Source organism: Myotis davidii, unplaced genomic scaffold, assembly GCF_000327345.1.
Source record: "Myotis davidii unplaced genomic scaffold, ASM32734v1 scaffold281, whole genome shotgun sequence".
In the NCBI taxonomy this organism is placed as follows: domain Eukaryota; kingdom Metazoa; phylum Chordata; class Mammalia; order Chiroptera; family Vespertilionidae; genus Myotis; species Myotis davidii.
In genome coordinates this window covers 7,122,905-7,137,485 of record NW_006293784.1, presented here as the reverse complement: position 1 = coordinate 7,137,485, position 14,581 = coordinate 7,122,905, and the positions used below count along the sequence as shown (strand labels likewise).

At 53.8% G+C, this 14,581-nt stretch overlaps 1 protein-coding gene across 2 annotated transcripts in view; it reads left to right on the top strand.

Moving 5' to 3' along the window:
* SAMD4A (sterile alpha motif domain containing 4A) overlaps positions 1 to 14,581 on the top strand; it is an 82,695-nt gene that overhangs the window by 61,015 nt on the left and 7,099 nt on the right. For both annotated transcript variants that reach the window (XM_015566507.1, XM_015566506.1), the window contains 4 exons: positions 1,538 to 1,656; positions 5,799 to 6,000; positions 7,248 to 7,374; positions 13,822 to 13,905. In XM_015566507.1, coding sequence (XP_015421993.1) covers positions 1,538 to 1,656; positions 5,799 to 6,000; positions 7,248 to 7,374; positions 13,822 to 13,905 — 532 coding nt within the window. The remainder of the gene's footprint in view (positions 1 to 1,537; positions 1,657 to 5,798; positions 6,001 to 7,247; positions 7,375 to 13,821; positions 13,906 to 14,581) is intronic.

The following is a 14,581-nucleotide window of genomic DNA, read 5'->3' as shown; positions in this document are numbered from 1 at the left end:
ATCTCTCTATTCTGAAAACTATAAAACAAAAGATAAAAGAAAAATAGAATTATAGTATATGTGTGCATATGTGTGTGTGTGTGTGTGTGTGTGTGTGTGTGTGTATGTGTGTATTCCATAGCTTTAATAGTTATTCTTTAAATATGGTAGTGTGTGTGTGTAGCTTGATTTTCTTCTTTAAGATTTCCTTGGCTGGTTTTGGCACTTTAAATTCTCATAAAATTTTTATGGTTAGGTAGTCCAGTGGTCGGCAAACTCATTAGTCAACAGAGCCAAATGTCAACAGTACAATGATTGAAATTTCTTTTGAGAGCCAAATTTTTTAAACTTAAACTATATAGGTAGGTACATCGTTATTAACTTAATTAGGGTACTCCTAAGGCTTAGGAAGAGCCACACTCAAGGGGCCAAAGAGCCGCGTGTGGCTCGCGAGCCACAATTTGCCAACCACTGTACCAGGGCACTAGCTGCAAACACAACACCCCCCCACACACACTCCCCTCCAAATCTGTCAGGCTCTAGATGTGGGGGAGGGGCCTAGGAATCCGCATTTTAACCGGTCTCTTTGGGAAATCTAATAGACCATGACAAATAACCCCTGAAAGTCCTTCCCTGGGCTATGGTGCACACAAAAGAACACATGATGTAGATGACAGCATATTACAGGGCAGTAGGCACAACATCCCCCAACACCAATTTTACTAGAAAAGACTCAAGAAGCAATCAAATCTACCCATCTTCCTAAACTTCAGACAATTTAGGTTAGGATGGGTGCAGCGGGGTTTTGGTAGGGCACCAGATCCCTTAACTAGAAGTTTCTCAGCCCAGCCCTGAAATGCAGAGACTGAACTCCATGTTGTGAAGCCCAGCTGACCACTCAGGGTGTCCACACACTATCAAGCATATTGATTTTTGGAGTGGTTTAGCATTTCCATTGATTATGAAAATGCCGGGGGCCTCCAGAAGCCAGAGTATTCAACAATCAATTTTGCAATTTATTCTTGGTTAATAAATAGAGTCCAGAGTGGAGTCAGAGGCAAGAGAAGGTGGATATGGACCTACCAGAAATGCAACCAAAACCAAGGGTTATCAAGAGTTTGCCCGGTTGGCTTGGCTCAATGGTTCAGCATTAACCTATGAACCAGGAGGTCACAGTTTGATTCCCGGTCAGGGCACATGCTCAGGTTTCGGGCTCCATCCCCAGTGTGGGGCGTGCAGGAGGCAGCCGATCAACGATTCTCTCTCATCATTGATGTCTCTGTCTCTCTCTCCCTCTCCCTTCCTCTCTGAAATCAATAAAAATATATGTATTTTTTAAAAAGCTTAATGCATGTACCATACCAGGCACCTCCAATGCCAAGTAACTTGAATTTTCAGTTATGAAACTGACTGCTGTTTGAACCAGCTTGGAAACAGGTTAAAAAAAAAAAAAAAAAGGCAACCACAGAGACGCCAATGTTTTCCCCTATTAATTGCATGTTTCTCCTTCTAATGCTAGGCTGCGTCACCCATTAAAAAATCCTGTTTGTTTTTGCAGGCATTTACAGAGACGCAGAAAAAAAGATTGTTGTCATGGAAACAGCAGGTGCAGAAGCTCTTTCGGTCTTTCCCTCGGAAAACCCTTCTAGACATATCAGGATATCGACAGCAAAGAAAGTACGTTGGGATTTCATTGTTTGTAATGCATGGTGGCTCCCAGGTGCCTCATTTGCCTGCCTGGGTTCCCGGGGCAGGACAAGGCAGGGCATTCCTTAGTCATCAAGGTGCCCTGTGGCAAGTTCCAAATCGCCATCCTTAGACAGGTGGGGTTGGGAAAGGCTGTGGAGAGAGAGCATTCCCAGAGGAAGAGCTGAATGCGATCTTTTGTAACTCAATTGACATTGTCAAAGTGACAGCGTTCGTCCGGATGCAGAGAGTGGGTATAATTTAATGAACGCCAGCAGAACACTTGGTAGTTTATCCCCAAAAGGGGGCTCTGAAAGGACAGAAACGGATTGTTCTCTCAGCACCTTAAGTGGGCGTGTAATTTTTTTCTCTCTTCTAGCTGCAGACAAGCTAATTATAGTTGGTGGCAGGGTGAAGAGCCCAGTGCTAGTCTATTTTGGTCTGAGTTGCAATCTAAGAGTGGAGCAGCACCGTTCTCGATTTCTCATAGTGTTTCAGGTTCTTGGATGCAGTTAAAAATAAGCCGTATTGTACTTGAGACCTCCCTTCCCTTGATCTGGCTTTAAATTGAGGAATCCAATAGCACATGAAAGGGGAATTACCGTGCCAGTTAGTTAAGGGGAGGCGTGGATTAAGCCTTGTACAAATGACGGAGTTTGGGGGAGACAACAGAATGATGATGCGAACATCCTCAGAATCCACATTCCATTTATTTTTGCATTTTTAAACATGAGCACATCATGTTTTCACTTGCACCTGAAAGGTTCTGAATTCATTTCTCAGTGCATTTATTTGCATAAGCGTGCCTTCCAACATCACTGTTGGATATTATTTAAGGGGGGGTGAGGCCTGTTGAAATTTGTGAAGTCTTTGTTAAAGATTAATGTAACATGAATTATCCAGCCTATACAACACGGTTACTTATTAAACGAACATTTAACCCTTACTATGTGCCAGTGATCCAAGCACGAGAAGAATATTAGTACATTTAATCCTGCAACAACCATGTAAGGTAGAGGAGCTGCTGTCGGAGGAGTCGGTAGGCGATGGCACCCAGGATTTGGTTCAGGCAGGCCAGCGCCAGCATCAGTGCTCTTAACCACTGTGGATGCCAGGCAGCTCTCATGGTCTTTGTGCAGAAGAGATGGGCAGGTCAAGCAACACTCTTTATTTCCCACTCCCTGGCCCCATGCTCTCTGGGGTGCCTCCCTGGTGGGTTGGGCTGGATCAGCTCTGCACCCTGATGAAAGGCCAGGCCCCTCCCCTGGGGCGCCCCCCCCCCTCTTGAATGGATAGCAACACTTCTCCCAAGGATGAGGAGGAGGTGCCAGCCCCTCTTGCTACACCGGCCCCTTGGGAGCCAAGTTCCAAGCGGAAGAGGGAAGTTAGAAGTTGACCATGAAGATAGAGCTTTTAAGGGCTTTGCTTCTCATCCCAAAGTTTCACCCCCTGCCTCTGTCTGCCCTGCCTTGTCCTTGGTTAACCTTGACCTCTCTAGAGTGTGACTACCTAACGCTTGTTTGAGGTTAACCTAAGGTTTGCCAGATTGGAGTCCCAGTGGACCTCTTTTTATGGATTAGATAAGAATGAATTTAATCATGAATTGTAGATGTTCAATTGGAGGCTGCTAGAGCGCTAGAAAATAATTTGTTCTCCTACGTATTACCTTTGGGATCTTCTTATGCTATTAATTTGCTTTGAAGACCCGTTTCTCCAGTAATACAAAGGTATCTGCTGCCCACCCCCTGCTTGAATTATCCCAAATCCCAAATTAATTGGTTCTTATTTAGTCTTTTCACGCATTTCAAGATAATGAAATCAGTTGGTTAGATTTAGGAAGGCAAAGAGAGACGCAAATGGGCAGAGGAAGAGAATGAAAAATGAAACTTTACTTTTGTCGCTTTATTCTCTCCCCAGAAGAAATGATTATCTCATTAAGCCTAGTGATCTTAAGTAACTTAAGCGTTCACTCTGCTTGCCAGCAGTGGCACCGCTCAACAACCCTGGCTTTGTAATAAGCTATTAAGGACGCCACAGTAGAGCCCCACCGTCATTAGAAAGATGGCCTAGCCAAGTTCTCCCCACCCACCCATTCTGTCCCCAAAATGTTCAGGGCTTTCCCACCACATCCAGCCAGCGAACCCTCACTTCTGGAGTGCCTAGAGCCCTTGCTCCTCCAGTGGCCCGTAACAGAACCCTCTGCCCACATTCTATTGCTCAAGATATACTCTGTCTTCCTGGAAGCACACATCCTTTTAGCATCATTCACTGACTACTGTATTTTGCATATGAAGTAACTTTTAAAAAATCCAACTGAAAAGGAAAACGAGAGGGGAAAAAAAAGCCATTCGCACTAAATAAGGAAAAGTCTTAGCAGAATACTGAATCATCTACCAGGTGGCCAAAATTCTGACTCAAAAACCAAAGGCCTAGTTTTCATAGTTAAAACACACACACACACACACACACACACACACACACACACACACACATACAAAACCTCCGTTTGCTCTCCACCTGTCAGTCACTCAGATGGTCCTTCCCCCAGGGGAAGTCTCTGGGATCCCATGAAAGGACTCCTACCCCACCTGGCCTGAATTTCCTCTTTCAAACCAAACTTTTGAAACCTTAGTCAAAGTAGAAAGAGGGGCAGAAGAGGGAGGAAGGATGAGATAAACAAAGAGACCTAGAACCCAGGAGTGCCCCTTCTCACCATGCACAGAGGAGCCACAAAAGCCTGGAAGTGGAAAGACATAGCCCAGAACTCAGTTCAGCCAGCTCACCGTGGAATTCTCTTCCCTGCCCTCCCTCCTCCCTGGGAAAAGAGGAGCACTGGGGAAAGAGGAGCATTTCCTGAGATCTGCTGTGCTGATGGCTTAGGGGCCCCTCCCCCTAGGCACACACAACTCTCCCTCAGGAAATGACTGTTTAGCAGGGCCCCCCACCCCCACCCCATCATCCTCAACTGGTGAAATACGTCAGCCCTGTCTCGGGAGTCTCCTCACAGGCCAGGCACAAACCTCCCCTGCACCGTGGGGAAAGCGAGTCTGTTCCCTCTTGTGGCCACTGGAGGTAAAGCATTTCGACCTAAACATCAGTGAATGACTAAAGCTGACTCTTCTTGGAAAGAATGTGCTGGTTCCTGAAACCCCGCTGGCGGCCGCGCGCCCTCCCAGAACCTGAGGCGTGTGAGAGAGGACAAGTGCTTTGGAGATGAGGTCACAGCAGCGAAGGCAGCACAGCCTCCGAGTGCTCGGCTTGGGTCTCCGGCCGCTGTCCTGCGTGGACCCAGGGGGCACACGCCGCCTCTGGTCTCTCTGCAGGGAGGGCCTGCGCAATGGGCAGCAGTGGGTGTCCGGGGGCCAAACACCACCATCTCCATTCTCCTATCCCTGGAGTCAGCGCCCCCACCGTGGGTCAGTCCTGCCATGTGGAGAGGCGCCCTGATGGCAGAGGCGAGTCCATTCTTTCATTCATTCAACATGCCTTTACCGTGTCAGGAGCTGATTCGGTCACGGAACACGTAGGCTTGATGAGGACAGACGTCGACCTTTTTTTCAGGGGGCTGACATCCTAGGGGGCTCCCAGGCCAGTGTCCCTGAGTCTCCCACAGAGCCAGATGGACATCAGGGAAGACTGTGGTGTGATGGAAGGAACACTGAGCCTGGCTGTGCAGCCTTCTCGCTGTGTGGCCTCTTGACAGGCGTGTGAGTGCTCTGGGCCCTGTGACCAGCTTGGAAGAAGGCCCAGGAGTGGCCTGGTTAAACCTCAGGGCTGCCAGCACTGCTCCCTGCTGGCTGAGTGACCTTCGAGAAACTATTAAGCTCTATGTACTTCTCCAGCTGTAAATAAAAGTGGATAGAGCGCCTACTTCAGTGGGTTGTCGTGAGGATGGAAGAATCAATGTAATAGTGCCCTGATGGTGCACGTAACCTTTGCTCTCAGCCGTCAGCTGTCGTTTTAATCATAGCCCTCTCCTGGCTCAGACCCCCCAGGACCCCATAGGCCTTATGACTGTCAAAATGCCAGCAGACCAACCCCCACCCCCAGGAGGTGCCCCACAGGCAGCCTCAGGGGGTGAGATGGCTGCAGGGGACTCATGTTCCCTGGTTCTTCTCTGTTCGCTCCCACAGTCGCGGCTTTGGGCAGTCCAACTCCCTCCCGACGGCCGGCTCTGTGGGCGGCGGCATGGGCAGACGGAACCCACGCCAGTACCAGATCCCTTCTCGGAACGTCCCTTCTGCCCGCCTGGGCCTCTTGGGCACCAGCGGGTTCGTCAGCTCCACCCAGCGCAACACCACAGCCAACCCCACCATCATGAAACAAGGAAGACAGGTTTGTTCTGCACCGGAGAGGAGGGTGGGCAGCCAAGCTCAGCGCCCGAGGCTGCAGGATGTTTCCCCAGATGACCCCAAGGTGAGGGGAGAGGCCGAGGGGGCTGAGCTGAGAGACAGTGTCCCTGTCCTCTGCGTTACCGACGTCGTTTGCGTTGTTCCTCCGGGAGATAGACCAGGGCTGAGGCTGGTCTATCACAGGGGGTGGCTGAGGAGGCCCCGGGGACCACTTCAACCTTGGGGGCCCCGAGCAAGGTGCCTTTAGAAAGACATGTAATACCTGTTTATTGTTTGCCCCGACCCTTGACTTGCCCCAGCAGACCTCACCACTTCCCAAACTGGGTTCCAGAGGAACCTCTGCCTCTAAGGAACTTGCTTAGCGTTTTTGTTCGTGGCACGTTGCTCCTTCGTTGTGGTCCAGCTGTGGGGGAGAAGCCACAGGAAGGAGCTGGAGAGGCCTCCGGAGGGAGGGGTGAAACCCACTCGGCCAGACAAAGCTGTGTGACCTAGATGTGTGGCCTAGAGCTGACCCCTGTCCCGCGGCCCCACGCCCCTCTGCCCCCGTCCCACACCCTGCCCAGTGTCCCCCATCCATGTACCTCCAGCTTTGTGGGGCCGTGTAGGTTGGGGCTGGGACTGCAGAGACACAAGTGGGCCCGAGGTTCTGGGTTGTCTTGAGAAATGCAGGGGTGACAGATTGGTCTAAAAACAGGAAAACGGCTCCAGGCACGACAGGCGGGATTGGCTCCCCGGGGAGCAGCACGGGGTATGAAAAAGCCCTGAGTTCTGGTCATTGTGGGCAGCCCCCAGGTCAGTCCAAGAGGAAGTCACCACATAGTAACAAACACAAGTCCAGCTGTGCCAGCTCATTGCCGATCAGGGCTTCTTCCCCTCGCCCCCCACCCCCCACCCCCCACTTTGAGTAACTTGTAAGAATCTCAAAGAAATCAAATGAGATTAGTTGGCACCTGAAATGGCGCTCTTCATGGCAAATATCTATAAACGCCCTCTCCCCCCATTTCCAAGAAAAATGACAGGAAAAGCAAAAGCAACAAAAGGGATAATAGGGAGGGGGAGAGGGAGAGAGGTGTCCAGATTGAACTGAGGTTTAGAGAGGGGCCTGGGGCTCAGGAGGTGGGAGCAATGGGCATGTAGCTAAAAGGCGCAGAACCTAAAATCCCTCACTATAAATAAGCAGATGGGCAGCGCTGGCCTGACTCACGGTTCCCCTTTTGTGTTTCTCACTAGAACCTCTGGTTTGCCAACCCCGGGGGCAGCAACAGCATGCCAAGCCGCACCCACAGCTCCGTGCAGAGGACCCGCTCGCTGCCCGTGCACACTTCTCCCCAGAACATGCTGATGTTCCAGCAGCCAGGTAGGGCCCGGAGCCTGCTCTCTCGCTCTGCCCTCCCCTGACACACCGGCGGGGCCAGGACGCCAAAATAGATGCCCCGGTGAACCCAGCTGGGAAGTGCGTAGCCTCGACTGTCACCACGCATTCTTGCGAGCTTATAGAAGCTTTCTTTTTTTAAACTGTGCCTTGCCAGCATGAATAGCGGCTGGTTGGCTGGAAGCCAGCGCGAGGAGCCCCGCAGTCGTTGCAATCTGACGGGGATATTTTTGATACTAGTCATATTTCTAGGTTGATTAAAGCAGAGATACCACTGGAGGGCTTGTGGGGGGGGGATGGGAGGGGTTCCATGGGGGCGGGCAGTGTAGAGAGTAAGACAGATAAAGGGAAGGTTTGGCAGCGCTGATGCTAAGGGACCCCTCCCCCACCCCCGGTTTGGGAGTGCCTTGCAAACATGACTGCTGGACCGGCCATCTTTCCTGCACTGGGTCAAAGAGCATCTTAGTGCAGCTCAGGTCCATTTCACCATTCACCTTGCCCCTGAAACAGGCAGCCAGAATTATGTACAACCAGCAAATACTCGCACCCTTTCTCTGTGCAGACAGGGACCTTAGACTCCACAGAGAATGCAAAGCCACACGAACAGTCACCACTGCACCTACTTAGATGCCCCCCTCAGGCAGGCAAACCCAACGTGCACCTGCAGGAAATGTCCAGCCTGGGCAGTAGATGCTCTCGCTCTGGGCATAAGTCCTCCAGGAGGTTAGGAGGGGCAAGGTCACTGTGGCCTTGGGTGGGCAAGGAAGCGTCTTGGAGTTGGGGCTGAGTTTCAGGGGACAGAGGGTGAGGACTTGGAAAGAGGAAGACGGCACTGCAGGCCGAAGGGGAGCAGGCTTCAGTGGGACCGAGGGGCCATGGTGCGTCCCAGAAGCCATTGCTGCGCTGAAATAGCAGAGGGTTGACCAAGGGAGCTGGGAAGATGGTGCCCGGTGGTGGGGACTCTAAATCCAAGGCCAAGGAGCTCGGAGCCCAGCGCTCTCAGCGGGGTACCTGTGGAAGGTTTTGAGCAGGGGGTCAGGCAAGAGTGTGCATGGACTGTGACGGGGAGGCAGGCTGTGGGTGGGGAGGCCACTGAGGACGAGGAGGGGGAGGAGGAGGAGGAGTGGAGCTGCCGTGGGGCAAGGTGTACCAGGAAAGGAAGGGGCGTCCACAAGGTCCGGATGCCTGTGTATAGTTGCTTCTTGGCTTCTGTATTTGTGCACCTTTGTTTTAAAGCTCCTTTTCTCCGTTTTGATACTCGTAGCTATTTTTCTTCCCAGGCAGAAATACTGGATAAAATTCAGGGGTTGTGCATGTGACCCCTGGGTTGTCCAGTCCCAGCCTCTGCTACCATGCAGAACTGTGGGTAATCCACTCCCAGTGACAGAGAATCTGGGCAGGACTTGAAGGCATCCTGGGCACCAGGTCTGTGACCTTAAGCAAACATCCCGCGGCCAGGCCCAGACAAGGACTCACCCTCCAGAGACAGGGCCTCGGAGGTGGGCCGGGCGCTGGGTCTCCTGTGCAGGTGGGGCTCTCCCTTTCGCTGCGCGTCCTGGTTCGCTAGGCGGGCGTCTAGGGGTGGTGGCGGGACACGGGGGACTACAGTCAGTCTTCTCTCAGGGCTGCAGGAGTCAGGAAGGCAGAAGGTGGCTGTAAGAGTGAGCACAAAAGGGAACAGAGACATGTGACCAACCCAAAATTAAATGCTCAGAGAGCCGCGTCACAGGACAACATAGTGGTTTCTTACTGGCCGGCGATGGCTTCAGAGCATCCGTTTTAAACCCTCTGGGCAAATCTTGGAGACTGCAATGCATTCTAAAGGAGCTTTTATTTATTCTCTTAACTTAAAATGATTCATTGAAATCATGGACGACTTTACATAGCTCCAAAGAATATAGTAAAGGCTGGGGGATAGAACCAGCACCAAGTTGAGCATCAGCTAGTCAGTTGCCTTGCTCAGATGTGCAAGAGGCTCCCCTCTCTTCAGGACCCAGAGTCTGGCCCCTTGGCAGCCACATCAGGGTAGTTTTCACCTTATTCCCACACACGCAAGACGCTTCCCGGGACGAGCCAGGAGAGCCACGGGGGATGGTTGCCTCTCGCTGCCTCGGGATGAGTAGGAAACACGAAGTGAGGGGACAGGGCCTCATGGACTCACCCTGGAGGGACTTCAGCTCAGAACACGCCTGGCGCCTGGTGAGAGGGCTCAGGGTCCTCGCAGAGGCAGGGCGTTTGCCCAACTGCAAAACTCGTCTGGAAACGGCTTGCAGAACGGTGCCCTATCTCGGAAGAAACTCGATTCCTGTTGACGCGGCTCAGCCACCCTTGGGGTCCAGCCCTGGAGCAACACTGGGAAGCCGAGGCTCCCGACACCTGGAGGGCCGGAGAGAGAAAGGGCAGAGGGCGGCGGCAGCAGGCCTCCAAGGACAAGCCCGGCAGAGGGTCGGCTGGCAGCCCCACGGAGATCTCGCTCTTCCCTTGCACAAAACCATGTGCACACGACCCCTGGTGCTGGGCCACCAGATGTGAGATGGATACGGAGTGCCTTCCGTGGTAGCATTTCCTGGGAACATACCCGTTCCCATCGTCCTCCCCTCTGCACCAGCTCACGCTTGCACTTCTCCCACCATTAGACTGCTGCACGTCTGGGAGCCGTCACCATTCATTTCCCCCTTCGTGTGAGTGAGTTTCCCAGTTCCTTTCAGAGAGAGTGGGGGAAGGGAGAGGGCATACGAGCCCTGGGTGCTTGAGGGGAAGGCAGGGGCTGCCATGCAGAGGCCAGAACAAGGACCCCCTTAAATAATAAACATTTGCCCTCTGCCTTCTAGTGAGTAGGCCAACGGCCCTGCTCAGGGAGGTTGGTGGGTTGAGTCCGTTCTATCACAGCCAAGAACCCAGCTGGGCCCGTGCCCCCCTGCGTCTGAGAGTCACATGCAAAGACCAACTTGCAGCAAGATGGGACAGTATTATTGTCTTGCACCGTATTCTACTCATCGGTTTTTGGGGAAACTGTGGGTCCCGGAGGATTTCCACAACACTCCTCCACAGGTTTAGGAGTGAAGCCACCGGAGAAGAGCCTCAGCCACCATCACAGACTCGGGGTGCGACTCATTCATTACTCATGTCCCCCCTCCCCCACCAAGACTCTCGGTGATCACCAGTCTGCCTGCCACGTGGACCCCGTTTCCTGCCCACACTGCTCTCTCTGCCTTGTGTTACCATCCTCCCCTTTTCTTCTTGGTTCCGGCTTTGTCTCCCTCTCTTCCTTATCTGCCCCCCACCCCACCCCCATCACAGCGATCCAGGTCCCACTTCCCGTCCTCTGTCCCTTCCTCACCAGCCTGTCTTTCCTGAGTTCTCTCCAGCCCTTGGCCCTGCTTCCCACTTCACCAGGCTTTCAAAGCCTTTCAGGAGAGGCGCCTCAGATGCCACTGGCGAAGTGGGAAGGTTTCCTTCCTAACATGCCGACCTGTCTCTTACTCTGAAGTCCTGAAGCCATCGGCCTCCTGCCTCAGCCTCGATGCCTTGAGAGAGATGCGCAATTGCACCCTGGGTGCCACAGGCCTGAAACTCAGCAGGACTGCCCTGTGGTTGCCGTGGGAAAGCCGCCTGGGCCACCCAAGTGAAAAGCCCCAAGTCAGCCTAGCCCTGGGCATCTGAGAGCCGGGAGCCGCACTGACTCCTGGAACGGTCTGATGGTGAGGGAAGAATTTCCAGTGCACAGAGGTGGCATCTGAGCCGAAGAGACAGCAGAGGACTCAGGTGCAGAGTCCTTCCTTTTTGCCTTCTAGGAGACTAGAAGCCGCATCTGCCTGGTCCATTACAGCCGGGGGCCCAGGATCACTGCGATGAGTCCGTAGGGACAGCAGGAGCCATGGCAAGAGTTGGCTGGTGGTTACTGTGGGCCTGTGGAGGAGGAGCTGCCCGGATGCTCCTCTAAGGTTCTGAGAGCTCCACCCACCCACACGTGGCTGAGGGCTCCTAGCCTGCGACGGAGGCTGGTACCCACCTGTCTGGTATGTGCAAAGAGATGCGGCAGATCTGTTTTTATCAAATACCCAATTAAGAAGTCACACTATTAGGAAACTCGGGAATATGAACATATGTGTTTCTCCCAAGACTTGGAGCTTTTCAGAGCCATTCTGAGAATGGAGGGGGTCATGACTCCCGGCGCGCCGGCGGGAGGAGCTGGAGGAGGAAGAGCAAGCACGCCCACTCTCCGCCTAAAAGAGCAGCCACGGAGGTTTGGAGATTCTGGAGCGTAGAGCCCTGCACTTCTCAGCCCCCTTTTTGGAACACGCAATCCCAGGCTTGGAAAATGTCATTTTGCTGCGTGTTGGCAAGAAATCCCGCAGCTGAGACACTTCTCTCCAAATGTCGAGCATCTTTATTTATCCAAATCTCTCCACAGTGTTTGTTTAAAGGGAAGTGCTAGAGAGTAAACTAAATTTTACAATGAGCATATGGATGGCTATAATTGCTGAGGGTGTTTTTTTTCATATTTGCTAACTGGCTCTATATAAAACTGTGTTTCTCTTTTAGAGATTTCACACCCTGAAGGCTGCTAATTTTTGCATGCATATGATTTTCACATGAATGGATGGAAACACTAACATACTCTCCCCCCTGGATTGTCTAAGTGCCCCAGCTCCCCTTTGAGAGCAGCCAGCAAAGTGGGCAGGGAGACCCTTGCATTTTCCCTCTCAGTCGCCCTGGAAGCCCCATTGGCCTCCTGATCTGGCACAGAAGTTCCACTGATGCTGGCACTTGTGTGCAGAACCCTCTCAGCTCCCAGTGCTTTCTGTGTCGGTCCGTTCTGCCAGCCTTCTCTTTGAGAAGTTTACGTAATGGAAATGACATCTGCCTCTGAGTGAGCTGGTCATGGGGAACCCAGATTGCAAAGGGCATTTAAATGTACAGCCAACCAAGGAAAACAAAGGCCTGCTTTGGTTTAGCCGTTGGTTTCAACTTCCCATCCCACCAAACCACCAACGCATTTGTAATCCCCGGCCCAGGCCCTGAGCGCCCCCTGGTGGAGATGTGAAGGAGCAAGGACATGGCCTTAAGTTTGGGACACAGGCGGGATCTTTACCGGGAGAAGAGCTAAGGCCCCAAGAAGAGAACAGCTTCCCAGGGTCACCTGTGGAGGCAGGGGCAGTGCTGAGACTCCCCAGGCACAGAACACCCCCCTCCCCCCGGCTGATGTTTCTCCTGCCTCCCCGCTCTAGGACTTAAGGTCTCAGCTGTCAGAGTTGCTGTGTCTTGCTCCATTTCTGACTCCTCAGTGGGCATGGACGAGGTGCAGAAAGCCATGCCGGGGCATTATGGGAGATTGCGAGGACTATGAAAGCGTCGTCGCCGTCTGCAAGGCACTTCCAAGCTAGTCAAGGCTGTTCCGGAGCTCCACGGGACAAGGGGCCGGGGAGAGGCTGACCGCAGGGGCCCCCAGTGGGACCGAGGAGGAAGGCCCCAGGGTCTGGAGCCTGGGGAGACAGGGAGGGTCTGCAGAGAGGACATCTCAGCCCAAGGCGGTGTTGGCAGGGAGAGCACCGGCTCTGGGTTCCATCCCATGCGGGTTCCTGGCCCAGCTCTGTGTCCGCTGGCTAACCTTGGCGGGTCACTCAGCTTCACGGAGCCCCACCTGGGAACCTGGCGCCCGGCGCAGGCTCAGGCGCAGAAGAGGTGCTTTCCACGCTGTGGTTCCCATTTCCTGCTGCTCAGGAGGAAGCAGACATGTGCCTGCTGGGCCCGGGGCAGGCACGGGGAGCAGAGCAACAGCGAACTTTCAACTGGGGAGGCAGCAGATAAATGCATATGTCGGGTGCTGTGCCATCTATGCAGGGAAGGAAAGCAGAAGAAAGGGATGGGGCCGGAAAGGCCTGTTCACATACAATGAACAGAAGGTCCTTTCTGAGGAGACAGTAGAGCAAGAGACCACATGGCAGGGAGAGGGGGAGCCGTGGAGACATCCAGGCCCAACGTTCTGGGCAGATGGAACAGCAGTGCCAAGACCCTGGGGCCGAGGAGGACCCGGGGTAGACTGGAGGAGGAGTGCACCAGGGCAGGAGCTAACAAGGAGCCAGACTGTGTGGGGCCTGCAGGCCATGGCAGGGGTTGGGTTGCCTCTGATGGGAAGGCGCTAGCTGGTTCTGAGCAAGGGACGGACAGACGGTGACTCTGAGCAGCTATTCTTAGTCCCCACTCTTCTTCCAGCCGCCCACATTCACAGTGGACTCAGGGAGTGTGACCTCGGAGCTTGGTTGAACCCGAGTGTAACCTGGCCTCCGTGCTGGCCCCGACTGTCCCCTCAGGTCCCCCCAGGGAGGCCCAGCAGACCCTCGCCCTGGCAGGTGGAGCCAGGGGCACTGTGCACACTTTCTCTTTGTTCTTAGAACCCCCGTCACCAACATAACCCTTTGCCCCCTGCAGAATTCCAGCTTCCCGTGACTGAACCTGACATCAACAACAGGCTGGAGTCGTTGTGCCTCAGTATGACCGAGCACGCCCTGGGAGGTGAGTGTGCTCCTGGTGGTTCTCATGCCCGGAAGAGCCACTGGCCGCCTGCCCTCTACACTCTGGCAGTCATCTGGGGGGATGGGAAGAGCACAAGAAGGGGAAGGCAGGGGACCGGAGAGAGAGGGGCCTCAGGGGCTACGGGACTGTCATCAAGCCACCCCACACCCACTGGCCCACGTGCCCGCTCGTCCTCCTTTTTTGGGAGGTGAGTCAGGAGGACCTGGAGCCGAGCCCGGGCCCCTTTCCCAGAGGCTCGCCCTGCAGTGCGCAAGGGAGTCCCACCACAGGCCAGCCCAGCCCAGCGCAGGGAGCACGTGGCTTCGGGTGGGAACGTGCCCACAGCACGGCATTCTTTCCTCCTCGGCACTAGATTCCCCAGCCTGGTCCAAGCATATCCCAACTTGCTCTAAAACCAGGAGTTTTGAGACAGAAATCCCTGCTGGTTTTTATATCCAAACGGCTCCACAGTGCCTGGCGCCCCGGCAGGCCGAGGTGTCCTTCGCAGTGCGATGGGGCCATCCAGTCGGATGTGCCTGTGGTGGGCAGGGCTGTGGCCGCAGAGAGCTCCCAGAAGCAGCGGGTCCTCCCTTCACCTGTTTGAAACCCTGCATTGTCATCACAGCCCCGGGAGGACTCCGTGCCCTCCTGGTACTACCCGGGTGTCTTTCTCCAG